The sequence below is a fragment of the Strix uralensis genome, chromosome 5, assembly GCF_047716275.1.
Source record: "Strix uralensis isolate ZFMK-TIS-50842 chromosome 5, bStrUra1, whole genome shotgun sequence".
In the NCBI taxonomy this organism is placed as follows: Eukaryota; Metazoa; Chordata; class Aves; order Strigiformes; family Strigidae; genus Strix; species Strix uralensis.
Window position 1 is genome coordinate 78172802 of NC_133976.1, and position 22365 is coordinate 78195166.

A 22365-nucleotide genomic window follows, 5' to 3' on the forward strand; every position below is an offset into this window, starting at 1 on the left:
AACACCAAGCAAGTTTGAAGGAATATACTGTATCAGTTTACCAACAGGGAATTTTAAAACTAACGGAGGCATCTTCAGCCCTCCCACTTTCATGATCCCCTTACTGCAGGCTTGGTTAGAGGTATTCCTGGAAATATCTCAGGGATTTTTTTTCCTGTTACTGTTTTTAATAGGAAGTGTTATATTGATCTGTAAGTATCATGCCACTGGCTGGATGAAATACCATATGAGCAGTTCATGGGCTTACTGGTTCCACCTGCTGGCTGAACTGGTGGTGATGACCTGTCAGTCAACTGGGGTTGAACAAGAAATCTTATGAAAATATTTTATGAATAATTCCTGTCTGAGGTATGGGGATGGAGTCTTGTCTTCATGCTACAAACCTTCTCTCTGTTTTTTCATTAAATTTATTTTCATTAAATTAAATTTAAAAATGCAATTTCTTAAGCAGGGTGGCAATCACAAGTGCATTTTTAGCAAGAGGAGGACAGCAACCCTCTTTGAAAATAAGATGAACAAATTAACCCACTCATGTGCCAGTGCTGCTGCATGCTTATCACTTCTGAGGCTCACCCAGGGAGAGAAAGCCTAGACCCGTTCCCTCCAGAGCTATCACACATACTTCAGGGAATGCACAAGGGCTAGGAGAAGGATAACCCCTTGAATTGGGAACATACTCCAAAAATTTCTCCAAAGAAGGAAAAGGATCGGGGTGGATGGAACCCAGAGCTAAACTTAACCCTGGATACTGCAGTGTCCATGGGTACAGAAGAAAGGCTGAAGGTGAGAGGAGTGGATGACTTTCATTAGCATGAGTTGTAGGGTTGAGACTAGGGCTAGAGTTCAGCGGAGCATGGGCACAGGATTCCAGTTAAAGCTGGATCTTGCAAAGCCTGCAGGGCTAGAAGAAAGCTGAGGACTTACATGAAGACAAATGGTGTTTGCTACGTATGACTAATGCCAGAATTAGTGTTGGAGTTACTGTTAGAATTTGGGATTTTGGGTGCTCTAGAGCTTAGTTCCTTGTTTGAATCTCACCAGGCTTTCAGTGCTGAGGGTCAGCTCCAGCAGAAGTAAATATTTTTTCATTGGTTTTGTTAGCACTAGGCTATGATTAAGCGCTAGGTTATCGTTAAGTCTAAGTTTAAGATAACAAAGTTTCTCAGATCCTGTTTTATAAAGTTTCATTTCTTGCTGTGTTGTCAAAGCACATGGAGTAGATTAGCAGCTGGTTCTGTGGAGGTGAATGGTTTATATTGTAGGTTTTGGAGCTAGTAGGTTTTTAAAGGTCTTTAGAAGTGCCCTTTAGGTTCTTTGAAGATTCACCTATTCAGGATATTTTAAAAGTCCGTGGCTGCATTAACTTTCTTCCACTGGTTGAAAACCTTCCTCCCTCATTTTTCTACCAAAGGAAGAAGAGAAGATGTCTGAGGGAACATCGTGGTGCTGCTACCCTTCCTCCTGCTCCAGGCAGTCATTGCTGGCTGCCAGAGGTTCAGTCTAGCCTGTTAGTGACAAGCTCAGAAAAGGAGCAAATGATTTAGGACTGACACAAAGCTACAGTTACACTCCAGAATAAAACAGGAACAGGATATTAGTATGTGAGTAGGTCCTACAGATGTCCATATTGACAGGCTTCTTAGCATGGTTTTGTCCTGTATTGATTAGTTGTCCCCCAGGCATGGTCTGGGCACAGTTCAGGAGGTGGACATGCACCATGACCATAAGCAGTTTGGATGTGGCCATTCTCTTTGGAAAAGCGACTTAACCTCAGGGACAGGAGGTGTTCTGTACCACTTGGCCTCAGACCCAGAGAAGAGTCGCTTGCCTGAATTATTTACTAATACACAGCAAGCCAAATTGACTCAGAGACAAACAAGCCAATAATTGGGTCTAAAGGGTCAGCCTAAGGAACAGCTTAATGGGGAGGGAATTCTTGCATCAATTGCAGAGATGCTGCTCATCTGCAAACATTATTTTGTTTTCTGTTTTAAAAGTACTGGTATTTTAAAGGATTTGTTTAGAAGCAAATCCCTCCGGTTTTCTTTGTTATTTCTGATGGCACGTCTGTGATTGTGGGAACTCAGTAGCACTTGCAGGTATGCCGCAGCAGATTACCATGCTGCCAGTAGTTTTCATGCAGCATTACTGTGCTGCGGTCAGAAATGGTTGATTGCACAGGAGAAGGAAGCGCAGAGCAGTTGTTGAGTATTTAGATAATGCTAGATGGAATATGAGTCTGATTGCATTTGACTTAAAAGCAACCTCCTTCCCCGCCTAAAACCCAAAATCCCACCCCTGAAAATATTACATCTGCCTCCAATGGTAATTTTTTTAGTGATTTTTTTTATAGGCTCAGGAATTCTGAGATACAGCTAGTACTTCGTCCATCAGAGAGAGGTGACACTTCATCTTTCACTAAGATACTTCAGGCTTATTCTCATACCAAATCCATTTTCATTCCTGCTAGATGAACCTGTAACATAGGTTATGCAATTAGGAGGAAAGTGTTTGCAGAAACGATAAGAAAACCTGATAAATGAAATCCACTATACACTGCCAGTCGTGCTGATGCTATTCCAATAAACACAAACATGTTTTTGTGTACCCAGTTTAAAGAGACAGAGTAAAATAATTTATGGCCAAAATTGTCTTTCCTTCCTTGCAACATTTATATGTCTATAATACTATACACACCAAAAATATGTTAAGGGAGCATTACTGACATAGAGTGCTAAAAAGGCAATGCTATGGTTAGTGTCATAGTTATAGCATTATAGTTAACAGGCTTTTTGTTCAGTAACTGGGCCCCTCTCTGTGAATGCGCTATATGCAGTCTTTATGCAATTAGGAACATTTTTTAGGGTGAATGTTTGGTTTTAGGAAGGGGTTTTGCTTTCAAGGCAAACGCAGTGAGATTTATATCACATCTGTTATTATCTAAGTTGAACCTTGTCTTCCAGAGGAGGTTTGTTTTATAGAGTGCACAGATTGGGCAGCCTTCAATTTAGGATGCAAAATACTTTTCCAAGGGTTGCCCTATAATTTCCGCCCCCCCCCCCCCCTTTTTTTTTTTTTTTTGTACACTATTTAAACCTTACTTGGAAGACAAAATTGGTCATTTCCTTGTGGAAATAGTTATTCTGCTCTTTCACTGTAGTTTCTGAGTGTCTCAGAAATGTTAATGTATCATTTGCAGTTCTGAGGAGGTGATGTGGTATCTCCACTTTATAAATCAGGAGTGAAGGCTGGTGGTTGAAGCACAGGTCTGAGAGTGTTTGCTAATCTGGGGGCCCTGTTCAATGACCTGATTTCTTGGACTAATGCATTTGGTGTGATCAAGGCACATTCCCTGCTGTTGATTTCAGTGGTATTAGTGAGTGCTCCGGAGCCCTGTCCCTGAAAGTGTTCAAGGCCAGGTTGGATGAGGCTTTGAGCAACCTATCTACTGACAGGTGTCCCTGCCCATGACAGGGGGGTTGGAACTAGATGATCTTTGAAGACCCTTCCAACCCAAACCATTCTAAGATTCTCTGCAGTCTGGGCCTCAGGGATTGAAACTGAAGACCAGAGATATAAGGAATACTTATTTGGTGACCAGCTGAGTCAAGGTTTAGGGCTTCTCTAGCAGCACATAAGAACTGTGGAACAGAGGCTAGCATACAGTACTTTCTCCAAGGATAATGCTCCTTTCCAGTTGTCCAGAGCCTCTTTCTTCTGATTCTACTGTGCCTTTGAATATCTGTAAGAAATGAGGCAGCGCTCCAGTGAGTGATGATCTCTCTAGCTGCACTTCTGATCCTCAGAGCAGATACCAACTGACAAGTTAGAAAACAGATCATTTACTTAAAGAGGATACTCAGAGAAAACAGTCCAAACCACTTCAGCTTTGACAGCCTGTCCCAAGTTTTCCTTGTTATTGCGTGAAATAGGATAGTCTATGTATACATTAAAAATGTGCCCATATTTTATCTTACAGTAGTCATATGATGAGAGTACCTCAGTCAGTCTCTTCCTTCAGCTTACTCTTCTATTTGAAAACAGCTCATCTTTGCTCAAAACTGGTCTGTAGTGTCAGCTCAGTGACATTAGTTTACTACACTGGGTGGTGTTGCTGAGAATGTAAAACTATTCCATTAGCCTGTTTGCAATATAAAATAGGCTTATGCATTTTACAAGCTTATGCAGTGTAGCAAGATTCTGGCAAGTGTAAAGGAAAAAGGTGTTAAGGAGAGCTGGCAGCTCCTTAAAGAACAGATATTAAGTGCAAACTCTTCCAATAAGGAGGAAAGTTAAGGAAGTGCAGTAGAAGACCAGTGTAGCTAAATTGTCAGCTCTTCATGGTCTCTGAAGAAAAGAAGATTTTATACAAATTGGGAAGTAGGTCAGATTTCCAAGAACAAGGATTAAAAAATAGCATGTAGCGACAAAAAATCAGAAGTCTTGAGACAGAAAATAAGATTAAAGTATCCAGGTGTGTAACAGGTGGTAAGAACTCATTTTTCATGTACATTAGTAATGAAAGAAAGGCTGAAAGAAAATGTTAGAGGGTGAAAGGGAAAAAACAGATGGCATTGGGAAGGCCAAAGTGTCTTTGTTTTGTTTGGGTCTTTCCCAGTAAAGTAGATACTGCCGCTACAGAAAACATGAGGGACTGTACTGCCATTGCTACCCTGGGGCAGGTAGGCAGGGGCCTGGGTGCTGGAAGATCTCACACGTGCAGATGAGTGTCTCTGTACAGCCTGATATCTACAGAAGTTTACACCTTCCACCCGCACCCACCAATTTTAGGTTGTTTTGTCTGGATGACATTGCTGTGCAATACCTGAAATACTGATGGAAGATGACTTGGAAGGTGGGAACAGTCCACTGATGTAAGGAAAGCATGAGCGGGGAGGATCCCAGAGGTGGCTTCTTTGCAAGTGCTATTCTGTACTTTTGTTAATGGGTTAGATGATGGCACTGTGTGTGATAACAATTTATATAGAAGGCAGTAAGCTGGTAAGGATGAACGATGCTGTGAAAGAAAGGGCTACAATTCAAAGTGGTCTTGATCAGTTGGAGAAGTAATCATAAAAAACGTGGTCACAGTTAAACAAGGAAATGTTCTATATATGACTCTTAGGAGTAACCAACTTTAGTGATAAAGGCTGGGGAATAACTTCCTAGGGAGTAATTTTTCAGAAAAAAGTCTGAGAGTTGCAGGGAGCCACAAACCAGTACGTGAGTTGATGTTGTCATGCTGTGCTATTAGTATTCTGGGATAAATAGAGAGGAATATAGCCTGCAGCAGGTATGAAAAAAACCCCTTCCTTCCTGGAGTACCATGTCAAGTCACAGGGAGTATACCTTGAGAAAGATGCAAATCAACGAGACTATGCAGAGAGACAGCAACAAGACTGAAGAAACAGTCCCAGATAACAAAACTGTTCAGTATGTATTAAGTGAATTGGTGTTATTTGTGGTAGATGGCAGCAATATGATCAGTGGTTATTATAGCCTTCTGTATATATGGGCTGCTGCAGAGAGAGAATAACCTGTTTCCTATGCCTGTGATAGCACAAAGACTAAAGACCATAAGGTCCAGCAAGAGAGATGGTGCTACCATGGTAAGAATAGTCCAGCACTGGAAGAGTTTGTGTGCGGAGGTTATTGAATCTCCATTGTTGGAGGCCTTCAAGAACAGTTAGGAAACATCCTCTGGCAACAATATAAATTGTAGTAGATTCTGCTATGGGGCTGGGCATCTCCTGGTGTCTCTTCCAGGGGTAATTGTGTTGTTTTCTGACACGCTTCCTCTTTCATCCTTTTTTATCCTTTTACTCCTTGGTGAATATCACTATTCTTTGAACTGGGATTTCTTAGTTGGTGGGGATTAAAATTTAGCAAATCTGTAGCAGTAATCTTGGTAAAGAACTTCATGGGACAGTGCTTTAAACTACTATGTTTGACCACCTGCTGAAGCTGTAAGAGTCCCAGGCCACAACTTCTTAGTGAGAGTGTTCCTTATAGACAGAGTAAGGACTGGGACTTGCTTTCTAATCAACATATTTTCTGAAGACTTTTAAAATGCGTGTAACAGTCTGACATACCAGCTGTCACCAGAAATCGTGTCCCCCACTGACACCCGCGTGCGGTGCGTTGGCACTCATGTCACATGGAGAGGGAGTGTTGACAGGTCCTCTTGCTAGCCACCTTAGAAAGGGAAGAAAGAAGCCAGGGTTCAGCAAAGGAGAACTGGCAATTGCAGGAGAACACCAGGAACGACAGAACCAGAACAGTCTGAGCAAGGAGTTACTGGGCTGGCCCGGGGCTTTTACAAGCCCAAGAGAAAATGTGTGCAGCAAATGAGAAATTTTCTCCAGCCTCATCCATGTTTAACTTGGTGTTTGGGACTGATTCAAACCTCTCTCATCGTGGGACAGCAGTGCAATGCCATTCATGGCCAATCTTTCCAAGTTCCAGAGTCTCGAGTAGCTCTAGTTGCATTTGTGTTAAAACTGAATCATGCTTTCTTTTGACTTAGAAGCCGAACTTGATTTCCAAGCCAATGCTTGACAGCATCCTTTGTCTTCGTGATGACAGATGGAAGTATGTCCGGAGCCTCCTGACCCCAGTCTTCAGTGATACCAAACTGAAAGAGGTAAGGTGTAGACAGTGCTGCTTTCATAATTTAGAATACATAATCGTTTTCTTTTGTGCAGGCATCTACTTTATATAGGTCCATATTAAGGATGGGTAAAACCTGCTACTTTGTGCCAGTTTATTTAGACCTGAAGAGCACATGCAGTAGAGCGTTTGTACGGTGTTGTACAGGTTATAGACAGGTGAAAATCAGAACAGCTTATCTGAGGATATGATCCTCTGTCTTTCTCTATATAAGCTAGTCTGTCCATAAAAGTGTAGCAAACTCAAAAAGGACCCTTACACCTTCCTTCCCCCCCACCCCTGTTAGGAGTAAGCTAAAGTACAGGAAGGGTTATTGCTCCCAGTTGGAACATAGCTTTTCGTGATTTGCAGAGTCAGCAGCTCTCACGTTAACTCAGGAACTGCTGTCAGTCTATTTTCATTTCTCCATCTCCTTCCCCCCTCCTCCTTTTATTCTTTAATCCTTTCATATAATAAAATAAGTCACTGGAACAGAATGTCATTGCCAGATAAATACCTCCAACTGAAAATAAATGTCTCCGTGCTGACCTGCTGCTAATTTCCTATAAATGTCTCAGCATTTACTTAGCCATGGGAACCCATTACCCAGTAACAAAGTCCTATTCCAGTGACACGATATCTCTTAATTAAATGCAGATAAATGATTGACTGGTTAAAGTCTTCTTTCAAGGAACAAAAAAAAAAAAAAAACCACAACAAAAAAACACCTCTTCCTTTACGTATTTTATTCTGAAAGGGAGTCATGCCGCACTCCGGTGCCCAGTCCTGGGTTGTAAAATTTTCCACTGGGCAGACGCTTGTGTTGTTTTGACATGCCGCTGTCGAAATCCACAGTAACATCTAAATGTGTCTGGCTCTCCCAGCTCTATAGACAGCGGTCGCTTAGCAACACCGGCTGTCACCTCCTTATTATGGTAAATTCTAATTGGCCGCCAGCCTGGCGGAGATGCTGATTAATCACGACTGACAATGCCATTGGTTATGCGCCCCGACATTTGCTCTGTCACCGGCTCCATCACAAAATTTTAGTGAGGCGAGGGTGTTTAAATATGCAAGCGATTAGTTGCTTATGGCATGGTGGAGAGAGGAGAGTTTTGCATTTTCCTAGCGGAAATTAATCTGCCTTACTGCAGGTCATCGGCTCTTTGCTGGCGGACTAACAAAAGATAAAGCCGCGCTCCCCTCAATTTGTGGAGAGCAACCTCTGCCGGTACCAGCCAGGCAGATTTGGCTGAGGAGACTGGTGAGGGTGAGCAGGCGGAGGCCCTGGGTATCTTTTGCAGGGTTTGACCAATTAAACTGGGGTGGGAGGAGAAGTCACAGTGCTCACTTTGCACTGCTTGGTGGTGGAGCTGCAATGCAGGAGTAGCGGTAGGAGGTAAAATGGAGGGCTGGCTAGTGCCTGGTAGCCATCTCACATGCTAAAATTGAGATCTTTATTTTTAGCCTGACAATCAGCTTTCCCTGTGCTGCGTCTTCCAAACTCTGTGGAAGGGGTGGGATTGTGCATGGGCTCACAGTGTCCTGGAAATGGTCACTTTCTCCTACTAGTCTACAATAAGTGGGAAAACAAGGACTGAAGTAGGTCTCTCTGAAAGGCCCAACTTTGTTATTCTGTCCCATGTCTTCACCAGAAGACCATCCATCCCTACACAGAGAGACGCTTGCAGTAAGTCCATATGAGATTGAGAACCTCTTTTGAATGGATGCACTCCTCAGCCTTGCATTTCATTTTCTACCCAAATACAAGAACAGTCCTGGGATTTGAAGTTAATGCGACTTAAGTCCTCGCCCATGTGCTTCTCTTGCTGTTGCTTAATTTAGAAGCCATACCAACACTTCTCAAAGGAAATCAATGCTCATTAATTATGATCTCACTTTTTAACTCTCCCATATTTAGTACTCTCTCAGAACCTCTACAGCAGCATGGAAATAAAAATACCTTGTTCTCGTATTGGCCATACTAGAGTATTCAGAGTTATGTAGAAGACATCCTGTTTATAATAAACTCTTCCTCTCTACCTCAGACGAGTCACAAATAAGCTAGTTTTGGTATTTATTGCATAAGAACCTGGATATGTTGTTTTATACATATTTATAAATACTGTTAGACACATTTCTTCTCCTAAGACATTGATTCCTTTGCCACATAGATCTGAGCTCTGACAAAACCCCACACCAAAGTCTTCCTCTTTGTTCACTCTGGATGTCTGCCTTGCCTTCATTCCCATCTATGCAAACTCCCCAGTGAGGCCAGAGAGACTGCAGACCTCCCAATTGGCTTTGGAGAGCACTGCAGTCCCTACTGCCACTCTGAACATAGACTGTCTGTCTGGATACTCTGAGAGAACTGGGCTATTAGCCTGTGACAGAGCAATAAATGTTAACAACTCCTTGTGCTCCCCATAGCAATCACTTCAGATAAAAAGATGCACAGAGGGCCGGAGAGTTGAGTGTAGGTTCCTGATATCTCTGTTTCAGAAACACAAGAATCTACTAGTAGGCTAAAGGACAGCTTCAGCACTAGCAAGAACAAGAAGCTGGTCATCCACTCTTTAGCCTGGCTGCTGGAGGACAAAACCCCAGACAGAGCTGATGTACGTTGCTAAGGTTTGACCTGCAAAGCCCCACAGAGGCATCTAGCTGCTGTGGCTGGGGACAGAGGCATACTTTGCCCTTGTCTCTCCACAGAAGCAGTGTAGTGTCACTGAGAAGTTCACCAAGCTTGAGGAATTTCCCCTTAGTTTGGCAGAAATCTCCAACAGCCAGTCACCAAATGAGGAAAAGTTGATCCCGGAAATTTTGAAGTTTGCAAAGTGATGAGCAATTAGCAGAGACTAGAGGTTATAGAGCTGTTGGGTAGCCGGTGTAGTGACTGCCGCGTGTACGCAGAGTTGTTTTCCTAACGTTTTTCAAGATTTCCTGGCATCTTCTCCAGCTTCCTGTCTCCTCAATTTATCTTCACAAGCTGGGCACCGTTTCACTGTTGCTCTTACAGATTTCTATACATTGTGTGTTATCCCTTTTCAGTTTCCTTTTTCTAACGAGTATGTAAAGATTAGTAAAGCAGTCTACTCCAGCTGAAGGAAGGTTTGGCTCCAGGTAACATTAAATTCAAATACTATAGTGGTGAGCATAGCATAAATCAATAGACTTCTTAACTTGATCCTGCAGTAAGATTTGGTAGCATCCCACATGAGATGCCACCAGAGTTGATAGCAGATCTGATAATAAGCTCTTTCCATTGAGACCCCTTAATGGACCTCATAGTGCCATTGCTATGGGAGCGCTGACAATGAGAAATGAGAAACTGGAGGCAGGAGACGCAAGAAGTTTCACTTCCAGCTCTGCCATTGACTGTCTGTGGGTGATCTGGCAGAAGTTACTTAAATTCTCTGTGCATAAAATGACTTTCATCTGTTAAATGGGAATAATACCGACTACTGAAAGCTAATCCAAGATGTAATTCATGAGGAATTGGTGAAGTAAAATACCCGGTGGCCCTTAAGTAAAAGATGCATTTCCCGGTGTTCCTGTCATGCTCTCCTCAGCTGTTATGTATTGAAACAAGCTGATATGTTAGTGATGTTGCTGTACCAATCTTGATTCCCTATTTAGTATTTCTTATTTTGTTCCTCTTCTTTTTGCTGTGGTGCCTGTGATGATCCTGCAGTTCTAGACCCCTTGTCAGACTTGATAAATAGCTTTGCTCTCTTTTACAGCCAACACCAGCAGAAAAACTATTGATTTTTATTTATTCTGATTGTGCTGCAGTAGTCTTGTCATCTCCTATCAGTATGCCGGGAATACTCTCCTCCATTAACCAACCATTAAGACAAAACAGAACACAAAAATTAAAGAAGAGAGCACAGCATAATGTAGCATTGTCCTACATAACCTGTGAAGTGGAGTTTGTGTTGAGGCGTTTTCTTTCAAACAGAGGGAGACACAAAGCAGAACTTGTGATAACATGGCAGAACAGTGCAGGAGAATCCTCTAGTGTCACTCTCAGGCATGTAGATCTTCCAGGTCCCACTAGGACATAAGATCTGACAGTCCAGCCGTTGAGGTTTCCTTGATTTGTTCTTACTCTGCTTGTGCACATTGGTCAGAGGCATTTTGGAAAGGTCTCTGGAAATTGCTACCGTTACTCGGCAGAGCAAGCGTGCTCACCTGAGACAAAGCAAATCACTAACATAGAAGCTGGTATGTGAAACATGCATATCCTTGAGCCACAAGTCAGTGTCTGGTTGAGTTGCTCACTTTAGTAAATTGTGCCTATGGATAACAGGGCCCCACTGTGAGGTGATGGAAACAAATCCTCTCAGAAACATCTTCCTGATGCTCTGCTTTTTTCCCGGTTTTAGTCAGGGACTTGAAACCTGGTACAGATGCAATTCTTATGTTAAATATGTATCCTTTTTCCTTCTCTTTCCTTTATATGTCATCCCATTTGTGGAACAAAAGGCCCAACAAGACTTCTGCATACTGTATGTGAACAGTAAAGTCTCCAGTGTGTCTGTCTACAGTGAATACGATCCAGCCTTCTACTTTTTAGTTTGGGTGCTAATAATAAGGGGAATAATAATAGTGAGTACTGAGGACCACATCTAACTAGAGGAACGTGACTCATGCCTTTGAACAGTGCAAATATCCCCATGCACTGTGCGTACGCAGAATCAGAAACTAATTGTTGTTATGTGCCAAATAGCATATTGGCAGGATTTATACAGCAAAGCCCCTGGCATCATGAAAACCCTAACCCCAAATGCTCTTCTTTGGCAGAAAGAAAGAAATTTGGACTCTGGGCTACTCTTGCTATTAGATAACTGGCAGATCAAATATTTACAGGGACCATATTGTTTAGATTTTTCTTCATCCTGTTACTCTCAGCCAATCTGAACACAGAGCAGCTGGGGTTTGTTTACCCACCAAGAACTGAATCTCAGGCAGGTTATGCAGCTTTTATGTTCTGACTGGCAAATGAGAATGTATAGGAAGTTAGCGGTACCCAAGGCAGTGCAGATCAACATTTCTATTTGTGTCGGTTTTCAAAGTTTGATATAGTTCACCTCCTGCAACAGTACTTTATTTTTCTTGACAATGAACAAAGGGTTTAAAGTGTTAAGGGACTTGAGAATGTTTCAGTCTGTGGTCTTTGTAGTTAGCAATCTTGGACTAATTTATGTCCCTCAGGGGAATAAAACCCCAAACCCAAACCCAGGATTCCTGAGTAGATATCCCCCACAGCTTTCATATGCAAATAATTGTCTCGTTGATATGACTATGTCCTATCATGCTAACAATAAATCAAATCCATGTGCCCCCCTCCCCATTTTCCTGGTTAGATTTGCTAATAAAAATATCTTATGGCTAGAAATGAATTGCAATGGTATTTTGAAAGGCTTGTGGCATGTGGAAAGGGCAGAGGTGCTGTAAGATGCCCTGGCCAAGCATACATGCCCCTGCCATCTCTGCCAGCTGTTGGAAAGCAATAGCAACCCACTGGGTGGTTGCAGGTCTGGTGATGTGATGAAGAATAAAAGAGAAAATAAGGCAATAAAAGGAAAATTTGAAACGATCACCATCTGTTTAGGAAACATCATACCTGTTAAAATATGGATTTTCATTTTGTTCTCCTTGACTGATTCAGTTCATTGGAGGGGCTGGACCCGGAGATTATAAAGCATTTCACCCTGGTTCAATCTGTTGAACAGAAATGTGTTAATTTTGTTGAACCATTTGAGAAGCTCACTGCAGGGGACCTTCTTTAGAAAACCAAAAGGGGAAGAAAACTGCCACACAACGTGGTGCGCACCTCCCAAACGCATGCCAGCTACTTTTACCGAATACTAATCCGGCTTTAGAATTGTCTTGTGAGACTGTGGCAAAGCCCAAAGCTTTGAACTGAAATAGTGACAACCTACTCTGTCCCATATAGGTACGGGACCTCGAGAGCAGCTAGACACATTCTTGACTCAGACTTCTGCCTTTGGAAAACATGTTGGATGCTCCCGCATTGGCCTTTTGACTGTGTATAGTCTTGCCCATGTGTTAGGATGGCAGTGTGCCTGTGCACAAAGTGTTATGCCAGTTTCACAGAGGTAGAAGTGCCAAGCAAAATGGACTTGGCTGGGCAGGCTGCATAGCTCTTGGAGTGTGCTGAGAGGCTGCAGTAAGTCTTTTTTGGTAACAAGAATGTCAGAGGAGTAGGACAAGTCTGTTCTCATGTTTGTTGACATCCGTATGCCGAAGGAGGTTGTTCAGGAAGGAAAGGCAGGTTTCTGTGCGTATGTCTGCTGATGCTTGGCATAATTATTGAGGCAAGACTGTGGTATTAAACTGTAGGCTTTAAGGATCTCTCGGCAGTCTATATGGAGAAAGAGCTATAGCAGTTAATGCCTTTAGGGCCATGGCTGGATTGCTATTACACCCTTTCTCTGCCATCCTAGTAGGTGTAATCAAGCCAAGTGTCTGATGCCTTTCATATACAAAAAGTTAAAGAGAAACAGAGAGAGAGAGACTTTAATGAGGTCCTGATGATTGCCTATGTCATGGTTTCCATGAAGTGCTGAAGAGGAGACTATTGCACTGTTAGCTACAGCCAGCCTGTGGGTAAGTCTACCTGACTATCACATGTCAGTGACTGGAGAGAACCATTAGCTGAATAAATTCACATGAATGTCCATTTAATGGCATCACCACTCCAGAAAACCCTTTCCTCAGGTAGCAATAGCAGTTTGCCCTCAGCAACTTGTAGCAGCATATGTGGTGGTTTTCTAATGTACATGTTAAATCCCTCAAACTGAGGGACAGCAGGATGGAAATCCTGGGCCTCTGATGCTCTTCTCTTTACAGGACTTTGGGACTATGGAAAATATTATTCCTTCTGCCCCGGAGCATATGTAGCCTTAACACAATGCACTGTAAATATGGATCTTGGTAAATCATCAGTGGAAACAGGGAATGATTAAAAGAGAGGGGAATGTCTTTGTTTGTTAGCTCTCTGTGTGTACAGCCACAGGTTGGCAAGAACCAAAGGTCAGGTAAGTGACAGAGCCTCTCGTATTTAGGCCCAGAGCTGGAGAAGAGCACCCCTGTAATGCGTACGTTTATTTTTAGCAGACAGTCCCAGCATTTCATCTTACCTGTGCAAAAGTGCCTGACCACACCTGCAGAGGATCTTGAGAGCTCCATCTCATCTACTGGATAAAGCTAATTTAGAATAACTGATTACTTTCTTTTTTTAACATTTTAATGTTGTTTTACGATACAATGTGTTCCTTTCTAGATGACACCGCTAATAAACCAGGCCTGTGACGTCCTGCTGTGTAACTTGAAAGTCTATGCAGATTCTGGCAAAGCTTTTGATATCCAGAGGTATGTTCAACATGCCAGAAATTAGTAGCAGATTTAAAAAAAAAAAAAAAAAGTTAATAGCAGCAGTTATTCTAAATATGTGCTTACTGTATAAAAGAAGATTTTTTTTCCTCCCTCAGTTTTGTAAGTGGAGATCATAGTTTAATAGAGGATGTGTCTGATAGATGCTTTTTCTTCCTGGGGGCAGCCATTCCATACTTGAAAAGTAATTTTGGAAAAGCATCTAATGTATTTCTAGCTGTTGTTTAATGAAGTTTTAACAGCTGGAAGCAGAAAGGAAAGCTGCATCAGTCCCTGTCCAGTCTGCTCTCTACAGTCTGCCAATAATGTACAAATATAGAAATTGATCTAGTATCAAATCCCTCTAGGCCATCACCCCCTTGCTTTTTTTATATGAGGTTTTTTGAGCACTTAATCATTCTTACTACATTCCTCCTAACACCCTCTAATGGCATGCTAGCCTTTTGTGAAACGACGGGATCGGTGCTCCAGATGAGAATACACCATTGATTTATAAAATGACACTTTAATATTTTCCATACTGTGCTTTCTCCCATTTGTTATGCATTTAATATCCTATTATCTTCTTTGTTGCTCTTTCATCAGAGGTATTCTCTGTCTAAACCCTTCTCTGAGCAGATGCATTTCTTCTAGGACGCTCTACAGCGTATGAGTAGTTCAAATGCATTCTTTCTAATAGGTGCTATTTTGCATACACTTCATTTGCTGGGTTGGTCAGCACCCACTGAAGTTCTTAATGATTCCCCCCAAACTGGAGCAGTGCAAATAATTTTGTTTCATCTAAAGAAATCGATATTTAGCCACAATTCATCCATCTCTTTTCAAGTACGTGTGTATCTATGCACGCAAGTGTATGTGTGTGCACAGAGATCTCTTTATTAAACATCTGAAGAGATGCTATGAAACCTTGAGATACATTACGCTTAGCCTAGCGCTCTGATGAAAATTGACCTTTTGAGTCCTTCCAGGCTTTTCCCTTTTTTCCATTTGTCTTTTTTCTTTGCCTGCTCTTTTAGCTATTGATCCGTGATAGGGTTTCACCTCTCAAGAGGCACTTTGGAAAATACCTTTTGAAAGTATAAGTGAATGATGTTGACCATCTCAGAATATGATCTTCCAGTTATTTTATCATACTACCATTTCAGCAGGTTTGACATATATAAATGTGATTCCTATTGCACTGCAGTTTCCCAGAATTGCCTTGGGAGCTATTTTTTGGATGTAAATACCCTATATGCAACTTCTGGTTGTCTTGCATGTTAGTTGTCTTTAGCCATTTTGTGTTTTGCTAACAACTTAACATTTAGTTTTTAAGCTTTTTCAGTACCTTGGAGAGGTAGATGATCGACTGCTTCTGAAATTATTGTTCTATTGCAGTGCCCCCTCTTTTAACATATCAACTTCTAATAATGCTTACACACACAGTGTGTGTGTAAGAGTTGAAAACCCGAAGAAGTTACTTAGTTTTGCAGTATTGTTGCTATCTTCCAAATCTGTGCTGGTGTCGTCAGAATGACAGTGCCCAAAGACCATAGTTTATAAATGTGCTTCACAATATATATACAGGTTATACTGGGCCTGAGACTCGTCATTCTCTTAATACATGCTCACTCAGGTTAAAACACCAGAGAATTTGATATTAGCCTTTTGTAAGGGAACATAGAAGAACAGTCACTGCAGACTTGACCACAGATCAAAAGAATCAGATTTCAAGGATATTTTACATTCTCAGTCCCTTTCTTTCAAAACTAAATATAGCTGCTAATGCCCGGTAGAATTAAATGATGGTGAGACAACTGGAGAGATGGTTAGATATGTGGGCAGAGATTCAGTAAATTCTGAAGTTGCTAGATCATGGTCCACAGATCATTCGTAGTTCTCAAAGAATTTGCTGCTCCTTTGCAGAGATACAGATTATACATAGTGTCAGTTCCTCTTGGTTTTGACCACAATTTTACATTACAAAGGAGCTATCAAGAAGACCAAGGAAATCCTTAACAGGAAATTTTACTTAAGCACCTCTTGTCACTGAGAGTTTAGACTGAACTGGTAGTATATGTGGTCTCTTCAGTTTGAAATGAGAAAGGAATGATCTCTTTTATTAGGATGCATACTAAGAAAATGCTTATGAATCTCTGACCTGTTGCATTTGATTTCTAGGTAATAACAAATGAAATTGTTTATTTTTATACATTTTTGGTGGAATTATTGAGCTATATGAAAATATGTTCACTTTGTAGATGGAGAGAAGGCGAGCATTTGTCAGAATGATGGAAACATCTCTTGTTGGCAAAGCTCACATATAAAAGAAAATCAGAGGCAAAAATTAATGTTATGTGATGTTTGTAGAAGCAAGATATTAATGAACATGTAATTTTTAGCTAATAATTAATCATTCTTCAACTCAATGCAGGTGTTACAACTGCTTTACCTTGGATGTCGTTGGTAGTGTAGCTTTTGGTACTGAGGTGGATTCTCAGAAGAATCCCGATGACCCCTTTGTTAAGAATTGCAGAACATTCTTTGAAACGTCTTTGTTTAAGCCTCTCCTCATTCTAATACGTGAGTATAGTCTACCTTTGTCTACTTCTTTATGCTGATTTTCTAAAAGTCATTCTCAAATTGCAGAACATGTTGAAGCAGGAGCAGGAAGATGTATAGCAGACTTCATTTCAGAGGTGTTCAGAATGCAACCTACAGGCCAAGTATACCCTTGAGATTTCCACCATATGCTCTACAGTTCTTGCAACTTCCTCCAGAAACTGAGAGTCTGGGAAGGCAATGCTCCAGGTTGATCTGAGTGGAAGGTTTCTGGGACCTGTAGTTTCTACAATATCTCTTTTAATACACTTCTGCATTAAAACAGAGTAACTGCCCTTTGGAGCCTGAGAGTAAAGTTTTTGTGCACTCGGTTTGCTTGGTAGAGATTGAAATCCCACCCATAAACAATAGTGGGCTAATAACCCACTAAAGAATAGAGGTGGAGGAGCATAAATGGGTATTAGAAGTCCTCCAAATTCTTGTTTGAATTGCAGCAGCAGCCTGGTTGGTGGCTATAAAGGATAAAGATGATAAGTGCCAGCTCAGGCTGTTATTAAGAGGATGCATTTGTTTTCAGGTGAATAGATAGGGAATGCAAGAAGGGGGTATAAAGCCATTTAGTTCTAGGGCATGAAAGCTAAGGCTTCATGGTGACAGTGGCCTTGTTAATGCAAGGGCAGTAAGAATCATAGCTGAGGAAGCCACAGCATAATCAAGGCTGTTGAGGTTTCACCATGTTGCTATCTAAACCTGCACACAGTCATGTCAGGTGGCACAGTGGCAGAGTTTCCTGTGCCCATCTGATCCTGCTGGCATTACAGATTGCACCTGTACTAGCAGCACATGAACTGTTTCCTTCTGGAGTTGTGTATCCAAAATGTCCCGGGGTTAATGTTTAACCTGATTGCAAAGTGTGATTTGTGACCAATTTCTGAACGGACAGAAATGTGCCCCTATATGTCTAGGACCGTGCCCTTCATTAAAGAAAGTTTCTGTAGCGTTTGGGGTTGGATTCCTTGGTTGATCTCTTTCTGCTGGTACGTTATGTGGTGTGAATTTCCACACTGTGTTGCCCTGTTGGCAGCACAGGGGTTTTCTGATGACTGATTCATTAGTCTTAAGTTGTTCATAAGTTAATGAGGGGTTTATTAAGATGCAAGACTTCACTCGGGTTTCTAGTTTCTGACTATAAAGGGCATGGACTGGAGATCATCCTTGTGATAACATCCCACTTCCAGAGTCTGTGGCCTGTTTAGAGAAGCAAAATAAAATAGCAAACCAATATCCTAATATTGGAGGACTGTAAATGAGAATGACTACTACACAGTTTCATGGATCAGTGCCATAAGCTTCTAGGCTAGTTCAAGATCCCCAAGCTTCTGTAGGTAATTGTTCGGGTAGGCAGGGAAAATAATTCTCCCCTTCGTTGTGGTGGTTCTGTGGCATCAAGGAGCTGAACTGAAATCCTGAAGCATTGTAGAAGCAAGCTTGGAAGGCATCTCTATCTGTCAGGAGAGTCCCAGCCAACATGGAATTTCTGAAAGGAAATCCTTTACCAGCCTATGACAGTGGAAGAAAAAGAGGGAGGAGGGGAGAGAGAAAGAGGAAAAAATTGATTTCACAAAAGTAACGCGTCCCACTTAAGGAGTTTTATAATATTATATACCTTAACAGTCTGATTCAGTGTTTTCTTCTTTAAAATCTCTTACAGTTTCTTTCCCATTCATAATGATCCCATTGCTCCGGATTTTGCCAAACAAGAAACAAAAGGAACTGAATGGATTTTTTATCCAAACTATAAAAAATGCAATCATCTTCAGAGACCAGCAAGATGCAGCAGAGGTAAGACTATCTCTGTGGTAAATATATGGATAAGCAAATGTTTTGAGGGAAAACTGGAAGTGGCATAAGCCTCAGCTGAAAGAGCAAACTCAGTCTGTTTGAACATTCAAAGCAATTTAGTGAAGATTTTATTCATTTTTAGCTTTATGTACCATCAACCAGGCTTGGTGTTGATGCAGAATTGTTAACACAGGAAAGATTGCTTCTCTTAGTATTTCTGTTCAAATAAGGATGCAGAAATGTTACATCTGGGATGACTCTTCAACCCAGTTTCTAGACCCAGAAGGAAGGATTCACCCTGCAGAATTTTTTCACATCCTAAAGTCAGGTATTTTGCCTATGCTACTTTTCCTAATGACCAGAGAAAAGGGAACCCCCACTGAATGTTTCAACCCAGTCATTACCTAGGAGCTGAGGCAGGTTTTATATAGTCCTGTGACAGTTCCTACTGCTTTTGAAAATGGAAAGAACCTGAATGTCTGGTTAAGAGCAGACACTTGATACCGAGATGGCTGAAGAGAAAGGTAATAAATTCTACCTGAAGTATACAAACTAATGGGTATGCATTATTAGCAAATTGTTACCCATGGATTTCTCTTCTGTCTGGACATAAGGCAGTTGGGCTTTTTTTGTTTTGTTTTTATCACAGTTGTTTTATGAAGCTTCTGAAGACACGTGCATTTTTATGAAAGTCTATTTTTTATATACAGAGCATTTGGAACAGAGGCATGTGCTTCAGCTCTGTGATACAAAAGTTCTTCACATCTACTTGTCCTTTTGGACCATTCTTTACTGCACACTGCACATAATATCCCTAAAATAAGTTAACCAATTATGGATGTGTAGAGAGAAACAAAGAATATCAATGAGAATTCCATTTTAAAGGTAACTGAAAAAAGTTCTGCATATCAATTGACATGAAACACGCTACGACATACACATTAAGAAGCTGTTAATATTGAAATATGAGATGTTTCTTACCGATTTGAGATGAAGAGCAATTCTGATGGATTAACGGCACAGGTGAGAATGGATCCTCTCAACTTTTTCTCATAGTTTAGCCCCACAGCTGTCACCTTTCAGGAAAAAATGGATTTTAGTTTACCCTGCATTACATCTAGGACACATTTAAAAATAAAATTGATTTTCAAAGATACTGGTGCTCTTTGCTATATTGTGTGTTCTGCTCTTTTTCTTTGACTTCTTCTGCAGTGAAGTCTCACTTTTGTATTTGTTATGCTTTATCACCACATGCTTCTTGTCTTTTGTCCAGCCCACCTTTATGAGTCTTTGCTCCCCCTAGACTTTAGGTCTTTGCCTTCGTCGTTCTTTACAACCAAAAGATTGTAAGCACCACTGACTGACCACGAACAATTCATGATTCATAAACATGGTTCTTGGCCCAGGCCAAGTGCTGGAGGAATATTTTCTAACAGGGATGCTGTATCTAAGCTACTTTTAGACACCTCATTTCTAGTGCATAGGTCCAGTGTGAACTTTTAATGGCATACTGGTGTTCCTGTATGTACAGAGAGTTTTGAATCAAAGATTTATGCTGAAGGGGTCTGCATGAAAAGTCTATTCAGTTCATCAATTATAAAAGGGACAATGAAACAATCTAATGTGGATTAAAAGTAGTTAATGTATTAACTACTATTAATAAAATGCAATGTATTTCTGTAGCAGTAGCACTGAGAGCATTGATCATGGGCTAAATGCTTCACTATACTAGAAATGGTCACTCCCTCAAACTGCAGACTAAGATAAAGGACAGCAGGTGGGTATGGTTAGGAGAAAACACAAGGAAAATCAAGATTGTAGTGACAAGAGCAAGAAGCAGCATTCTCTGTGTATGCAGCCTGTTTGCAGGTTTCAGTGTTTGGTGGAGCAGAGGTTTAAGGTTACATTGGAAGGGATGTTGGGAGGTGCTGTAGGAGATAACACATGGCGGTAGCTGCTCAGTATCAGGGCAGTGTGGAGGAAAGTACAAGGTCCATGTTTGCTTTAACAGTGTATGCACGAGTCCGTGACTGGCTGTGGTCCCACCTGCTCCTGGACTTTTGCCTAGTTTGCAAAATTGGCATATGGGGACTATTTCAAATGCTGGGAGTTAGACACTTAGGACCAGATTTCTGAGAGCGCATTATGTCCCCTTTGCATTTCAGGATCATTAGCATGACTTTCAAAGGCAACTGGAAAGTTTGGAGCTTCCTTTTTTTCCCTTTTCGCTGCCTGTCTGTTAGGTGCTCTTAGAATTTTGACTATTTTAGGTTGGTGGCACACGAGTCCTGTTACAAGTATAGGCAACTTAATAATTTGCCGGGAATGTAAAAATGGTATGTGAAACAGATCAAAATGCAGCTGTGTCCAATTTAATGCAGAAATGTAATCTGTAGAGATTAGGTGTCCCAGATAACCCTTCATTTGAAGGAGAATTATGCCCTGTGTTTTAGGTCTTGAATGATGAAATGTACCCACTGAAGTCAGTCAGAGTTTTGGCACTGAATTTTAATGAGGCCGAGATATAACCGGTAGCTACTGGTTCTTTGTGCTAGTAATGGGAGCTAACAGCAAAGTCTTACAGTCTCCCTGTGCTGTATGAGGCCAGTGGGTATTCCTTAGGTTGCCACATTCCTAGATGTTACATTGTGTGCAACTTTTACTCCTCATTGATTTTATCACCGTTAAAAATGCTTTTAGGTTCTTTTCTTGGGGGGGGGGGGGGGGGGGGGGGGGAGGAAAAAAAAAATAAAGCCTTTGGAACAAACTGTAAAACAATGAAAAGCTCCACAAAAGTGATTCAGCTGAAGCTTGTCTTCCTCTCATCTGCAGCTAACATGAACAAAGAATAAAGAAAGGCCAAAAAACAATGTGACAAGAGAAGTCAGCCTGTTATCATCCCTGTTCTATCAGTAAATTAAACAATGCTTCTGAATGCCTAAAGATAATCCCATGGGCAGATAGTAATTTTACAGCCAGGTTTAGATCTAATAATACGCTTGCAGTTTATATGAGATCTGTGATGTCACTTTCTCTCATCCCATCGGTTAGTGCTGCAGATGTAATTTTAATTATATATTATCTTTCTGTGGTCAGTCAAATAATTTCAGTACTGGATATTCCACTCATTTGGCTTATGTACAAAAACATTTAGTGGTCGTACTGTAGAAGTTTTAATATATTACATTTATTCATGGATTCAAATTATTGTAAAATGCTTTTCCTACTATTTACAGAAGAGCAAATTCACCCTGCTCAGAAGAAACAGCACAAATTTAATGCACCACTTAACACCTACTTTGAAGACTCCAGCAGGATTTAAGTGTTCAAATACCTTATCCTGATTATCTGCCCAGGTTTAAATTTTTCCCTGAGGCAAAATGTTTCCAGAAACAGGGCAGATAGACTGTTTACTTCAATAAATGACGGTTTGATAGATTTTCATTTAATAATCTGATATGCAAATCATTATTCATTTAAGAGTTGTTTTTCTATCATGTTATATCTCAGTTCTTAACCTACCAGTCTGTTTTAAATGATGATATCTAGATGAAGAAGTCATTCGTGATGCTCAAAATTGAGACTCCTTTCTAAAACTGTGGGTTGAAACTAAGCCTCCTCAGCAGATGAAAGGCCAGAATTTCATTTGGAATCCATAGTAATAATAACAATTGGAATGTAACAATTTAAGGATATTGCAAAACATTATTTTTGGAAAATCACAACAGATCTGTGGGAAAATCCAGTTTTCAAAATATGCGCCCTTTAGCAAGGAGAATTGGAGAGTTCATAGAGGCTGCAACACATTCTTCTGGCATCTCCTGATTTTTCTAGTCATGCTGTCTGCTGTGAATGCATAATTCGAGGTCAGTGATCCATGCCAAGCAGGTAGTGACCTGATGATGTTTCTGA

At 41.0% G+C, this 22365-nt stretch overlaps 1 protein-coding gene across 5 annotated transcripts in view; it reads left to right on the forward strand.

The window, feature by feature from the left end:
* TBXAS1 (thromboxane A synthase 1) overlaps positions 1-22365 on the forward strand; it is a 232164-nt gene that overhangs the window by 122703 nt on the left and 87096 nt on the right. For 4 of the 5 annotated variants that reach the window (XM_074871842.1, XM_074871844.1, XM_074871841.1 and 1 more), the window contains 4 exons: positions 6527-6643; positions 13961-14049; positions 16484-16632; positions 18323-18453. In XM_074871842.1, the coding sequence (XP_074727943.1) occupies positions 6527-6643; positions 13961-14049; positions 16484-16632; positions 18323-18453 (486 nt within the window). The remainder of the gene's footprint in view (positions 1-6526; positions 6644-13960; positions 14050-16483; positions 16633-18322; positions 18454-22365) is intronic. The other variant, XM_074871843.1, reaches the window with a different exon arrangement.